Genomic DNA, 5,737 nt, shown 5'->3' on the forward strand with positions numbered 1-5,737 from the left:
CTGATCTCTGCTGTAAGGACAGCACCCCAAAAAGCCCTTTTTAGGGCTAGAACATCAGTCTGTTTTTTTTTTCCCTCTGTAATCTAATTGCAGTTGCCTGCCTGCCAGCCAGCGTGTGTGTCAGGCTCACGGCGTATATTGTGCCCACTTGCCCAGTGCCACCACTCATATCTGTGTAACAGTAGTGTAGATTTAAAAAAAAACAACACTTTTTTGACTGTGTTAAATAATAGCAGTCAGTTTCCTTCACACGTGTGCGTTTCAGTGCCTGCCAGGGCACAGTGCCACCCCAGTGCAACTCATATCTAGTGTAACAGTAGTGTAGATTTAAAAAAAACAACACTTTTTTGACTGTGTTAAATAATAGCAGTCAGTTTCCGTCACACGTGTGCGTTCCAGTGCCTGCTAGGGCACAGTGTCACCCCAGTGCCACCACTCATATCTGTTGTAACAGTAGTGTACATTAAAAAAAAAAAAAAACTTTTTTGACTGTGAAATAATAGCAGTCAGTTTCCTTCACACGTGTGCGTTTCAGTGCCTGCCAGGGCACAGTGTCACCCGTGCGTTTCAGTGCCTGCCAGGGCACAGTGTCACCCCAGTGCAACTCATATCTGGTGTAACAGTAGTGTACATTTAAAAAAAAACAACACTTTTTTGACTGTGTTAAATAATAGCAGTCAGTTGTCTTCACACGTGTGCGTTTCCGTGCCTGCCAGGGCACAGTGTCACCCCAGTGCAACTCATATCTGATGTAACAGTAGTGTACATTTAAAAAAAAAACAACACTTTTTTGACTGTGAAATAATAGCAGTCAGTTTCCTTCACACGTGTGCGTTTCAGTGCCTGCCTGCCAGGGCACAGTGTCACACAGTGCAACTCATATCTGGTTTAACAGTAGTGTACATTTAAAAAAAAACAACACTGATAGGGGACGTAACAGGGATTAAACTGATAAGAATAGTACTACTTAACACACCACTCCTATCTGGTGGCACATTAGATTGCACGCGCAGTGCCCCAAATTTGAAGTAGGAGGACCGACCAAGCAGCTTTTTCCATCTCCCGGTTCCTAAAATCGATGCCATATACACGTCCCCTTATAGGGGACGTAACAGGGATTTAACTGATAAGAATAGAACTACTTAACACACCACTCCTATCTGGTGGCACATTAGATTGCACGCGCAGTGCCCCAAATTTGAAGTAGGAGGACCGACCAAGCATCTTTTCCCATCTCCTGGCTCCTAAAATCGATGCCATATACACGTCCCTGGGGACGTAACAGGGATTAAACTGATAGGAATAGTACTACTTAACACACCTTATAATAACGCAGAGAGAGGCAACGCAGAGAGAGGAGTCTGAAGAAGAGGAGTCAGAGGAGGAAGGTGGCTTTGAGGAGGTGGAAGACCAAACACAGCAGGCGTCCCAGGGGGCTTGTTGTCACCTTTCAGGGACCCTTGGTGTTGTACGTGGCTGGGTGGAGGAAGAGACCTTCAATGACATCAGTGAGGACAAGGAACGGGACATGGCTAGCTTGGTATTCAAACTTGTGCAAATGGGGAGTTTGCGGTTGTGCAAATGGACTGTTTGCGGTTGTTTGCAGTGCGTTAAACAGGGAGTTTGGTCTGTCACTGTGAAGCGGGCGTAACCCTTACACTACCTGATCGATACAATATCATACCTGATGTTTTAAAGCACGTTATTCCAAACAATTTAGGAATGTTAGGTGATTTATGCCCTTTATGGATTAAAACCAGACTCTGCTATGTAATTTTCCATGGGAGTTTTGCCATGGATCCCCCTCCGGCATGCCACAGTCCAGGTGTTAGTCCCCTTGAAACAACTTTTCCATCACTATTGTGGCCAGAAAGAGTCCCTGTGTGTTTTAAAGTTTGCCTGCCTATTGAAGTCTATGGCGGTTCGCCCGTTTGCGAACAGTTGTAGAAGTTCGCGTTCGCTCTTCGCGAACCCAAATTTTTATGTTCGCGACATCACTAATGAGGTGCTGTGGTTGCAGCCCCTGTGTCACGAGCCCCTGGAAGTCCATGGACTGCTGTGATACTCAGGGACCTGCGTATCATATCCTGCCAGGTGTTGTATTCGGTTTCCAGGGGTGGATCACCGCCTGTTCCCCTCTGGTGCATGGCTTCCTGCCCCATCTTCTCTTTCACCTGCCTCTTACAATCGTTCCACCTTTTTTTAAGTCCCTCGACAGTCCTCCTCGGTGGGGCCACACTGTTTACAGCATCCTCTACCGCCAACCATGCTGCCTTACGCCTTCGGGCAACGCCTTTGCCCTTCTCCTGGCCAAAGAGGGCACTGTGGTTGTCCATGATGGCCTGAACTAGCGCAACATTCTCATCGAATGAGAAGTTTGGGCATCTCATGCGCTCATCCTCTGTGGCCACCTGGCTTGCTCCCTGGGATGTCCCTGGTTTGGGTTCCTCCCTATCCTCTCCCTCCTCCCCCCTTCTGTCCCCATGTGCACTCTCTGTCCCTCTTCTAAGTGTGCCTGGTCTCTGGGCATCTCCCCTCCCATCATCCCTTCTAACTCTCCCTCTCCCCACTCCACTTACTCCCTGACGGGGACCCCGCTCCTCCTCCTGTCCGCTACAATACTCCTCTCCCTGCAACTCCGCTCCCCTCCTCCCCTCCGCCCTACCTCTCCCTACCATCCTCACACTACACACACTCACTCCTAGCTCAATCACACACAATCACAACCAAACACTCAGCCTATTACACTGTAAAATTGAAATAAAATGTGTGAGGTGTTAGAAAAAAAAGTGTTGTGTATTTTGTATATGTATGTATGCAATATGTGTGCAATATGTACAAATAAGTGTAAGTAAATGTACAAGTTTACCCAAACAAAAATCTGACTTAACTATTATGCTGCGCCTCTCTCACTACTCTTACTAATCCTAAACTCACTGTAGTGTGCTGTAGCTCAATGAACCATCCAAACACACTGAAGAAAATGGCGGCTGCGCATGGGTTTATATATGACTTTTGAATAGCGTAATTACGTTGCACATTTTTAGATGGAGTCGCGGGTAATTTTTACGAGTCTTAGCCTAATTTGCATAAAACTACACTTTATTGAGACTTTACGTGGACAAAATACTGGCATAAGTACTTGCGACGACTAAAATGTGTATTTGCGCACTTTTCGGAAAGCCAGTTTCTCCCACTTACGCCACTTTAGCATCTGACGGCGCCGTATATTGGATAGCCCGATGTGCGAGGTGAAATTACGGGCGGCGTGGGTTCCCTCGATTGCGCCGAAAACTATGCCATATATCGGATCGCACCCCTAATTTACAAAACAAGATCTAAAAAAAATATCCCAAAGATTTTGTGTGATTTCTCTCCATGCTGGAGAGGTTTTGAATATTAGATAGAGTTATCTTAAATACGCTGCAAATTTATACAACTAGATGCTGGTAATAAATAGCTTTTCTGTGCAATTTGAAGATGGTGTTATTACTACACTTTCAACAGTCAGGCAAAAGGAAGCCTAGTGTCTATCAGTGGATGTCTATTCATCTGTATATAACAACCTCCTTTGCATTCCTCTGTAGCTCTGGGAGAAAAATGTAAGGCCCAATATGACAGCATTTTGCAGCCCAGCATGGCTGCATATTTTGCTTCCTGTTATAGCCCCAGGCTCATATTTTCATTTCCAATACAATTTGCTTATTATACACATAATAGTATAGCTGTTCTTATAATTGTGCTGTGTGTGGTTCTTGCCTCCTATTTTACTGCAGGAATCAGTTGTAGTAGGTGTTTATAGTACTGCAAAATGTAACTTTGCCCATTCTGAATATTAGGGACACTAGCTAAGTATACATGTTGCTACTCTATTATACCTGTTAGTAGATGGACTGCTGTAAAAGGAAAATACAGGGACCATTGTAAAAAATAGTTAAAAAAAATGAACACTAAATAATTGCCTAGCATGCCAAGAAAAACAGTATATTTAGGTAATTTAAAATTAGCAGATATTTTAAATAGATCAAGAGATCTGTAATCTGGCCAAAACTAACCGATATTCGCTACTATTGTGGATTTATATCCACTGCAGAAACTATGGGTTCCTACTTCACTGCCTAGTGCCTTCCATCAAGTGCAGCTCGAGGTACCTATTTAGCGAACCCCATGGGCCTTTTTTATTTTATCTTTTGCATACAGTTACCAAAATATGCTGTTCAGGGTTACTGTTCTCGTGGCCCACTAAGTTATGTTTGCACACTCTACTGCTCATTGCAGTTACGGTTTATTGCTACTACAAAACGGGTGCATGTTTTGCAGTAAAATGTTTCTGAGCTACTATTTAGCAAATTAGTCACTGGCTACCTCTTAAGAGGGCTCCCTGACTTGGTAACAATCATTGTTTGGCTCCAGCATTAACCACATTCCACACGGCCTCATCGCCTCCCGTCTCCTTCCGCGCATTCCTTACCCATGAAGAAAAAAAAAGCAAGTTAAAAAGCAGAGGAAAAAATAATCCCTCCCTCCTCTCCTATTTTCTTCCCTCCCCCTTTTTCCCTGTCTCTCTCAAGCAACCTCTCTTCACAGTCCCACGACCCCCCTCTGCCTGGCGGGTCCTCTTTATGTGTCCCTGTCCCTGTCTCAGGAGTACTGAACATTTTTTTCTCTTCAGTAAAACAAGAAAGAAAAAAGACACAGGAAACCTGACTGGAAATTCCTCCGCCTAGCGCGCCATTGACTGGAGCCATCAACTTAGTTAAGGCTCAAACTGACACAAGAGGATTTTTTTCATTATTATTTATTTCCCGGTACCTTCCTAAGCTACATACACAAGTGTCTGTGTGTAGGGGCTGTGATGTATGGAAACGTTTTCCTCCTGCGAGAACTTGAAGGCTGTACAACTATCCTCTGCCTGCAACTCCCATTTCGTCTGATACCTGAGTTGAGATTGCACAGGGTGCTGGGATTTTAAGGACTGTTTCATTTTTTTTGTCGTTGCATATTTACATACTTTATTTTGTAGCAGTCTTGCAAAATCAGCATACGTTCGTGTTGCCGTTTGGTGCAGGAATCAAATCATGGATAAATATGGGGATGATATTGGCAAATACATGGAAGAACTGTCTTTATGTCACGATGGGCTTTATGGAAACAGAAACATGCTGTTCTCCACAGATCTAGAGGAGACCAAGAGACTGTTTTCAGCTCAAATCATGGCAGAGCAGAGAGGGAGAAAGGCTACCGTTCATCTGAGTCAATATCTGCAACATTCTTCATCAGACACCTACCCAGCTCCTAACAAAATATACTCAGGGGGTGCTCAGCTAAGATCACTTAACGGTGTCAGGACATGCAGTTCCGATGATTGTCTAGATGAGGGTATATGCAAGTCTGATGTTGCACTGCCTTGCTACACTGGAATTTCGGAAAAGAACAAAAGGTACTCAGCAGAACTCAACAGGTACAGCAGTGGTAACAGTTACGAAGGTGTTAACTTAAGTGCCAAGCAAGGGGGGATAAATGTCATATACTCAGGGGGCAAAACAGGCAGTTCATGCCTGGTAGGACAAGACTTAAAACTGAATGCTACTAGCCCCAGATCTAGCATGGCATCTTCCACCTCATCACAAGAGCACAACAGATTCTCTCACCCGTGGACCAATTTACTAGTCCCAGGGCAAGAGAAGTATACTAGCCCTAGATCAAGTCTAGGGCAGTATGAAGGTGGAGTGCTGAG

The 5,737-nt window shown here is 44.5% G+C and overlaps 1 protein-coding gene across 1 annotated transcript in view; it reads left to right on the plus strand.

Moving 5' to 3' along the window:
• The first annotated feature begins 4,580 nt into the window (after positions 1-4,580).
• The window catches only part of WTIP (WT1 interacting protein), a 300,143-nt gene continuing 298,986 nt past the window's right edge, over positions 4,581-5,737 (plus strand). Inside the window, exon 1 of the mRNA XM_053701438.1 lies at positions 4,581-5,737. This exon is cut by the window's right edge and continues 770 nt beyond it. Within this exon, the coding sequence (XP_053557413.1) occupies positions 5,079-5,737 (659 nt within the window). The 5' untranslated portion in view covers positions 4,581-5,078.

This window comes from Bombina bombina, chromosome 1, assembly GCF_027579735.1.
Source record: "Bombina bombina isolate aBomBom1 chromosome 1, aBomBom1.pri, whole genome shotgun sequence".
Lineage (NCBI taxonomy): Eukaryota > Metazoa > Chordata > Amphibia > Anura > Bombinatoridae > Bombina > Bombina bombina.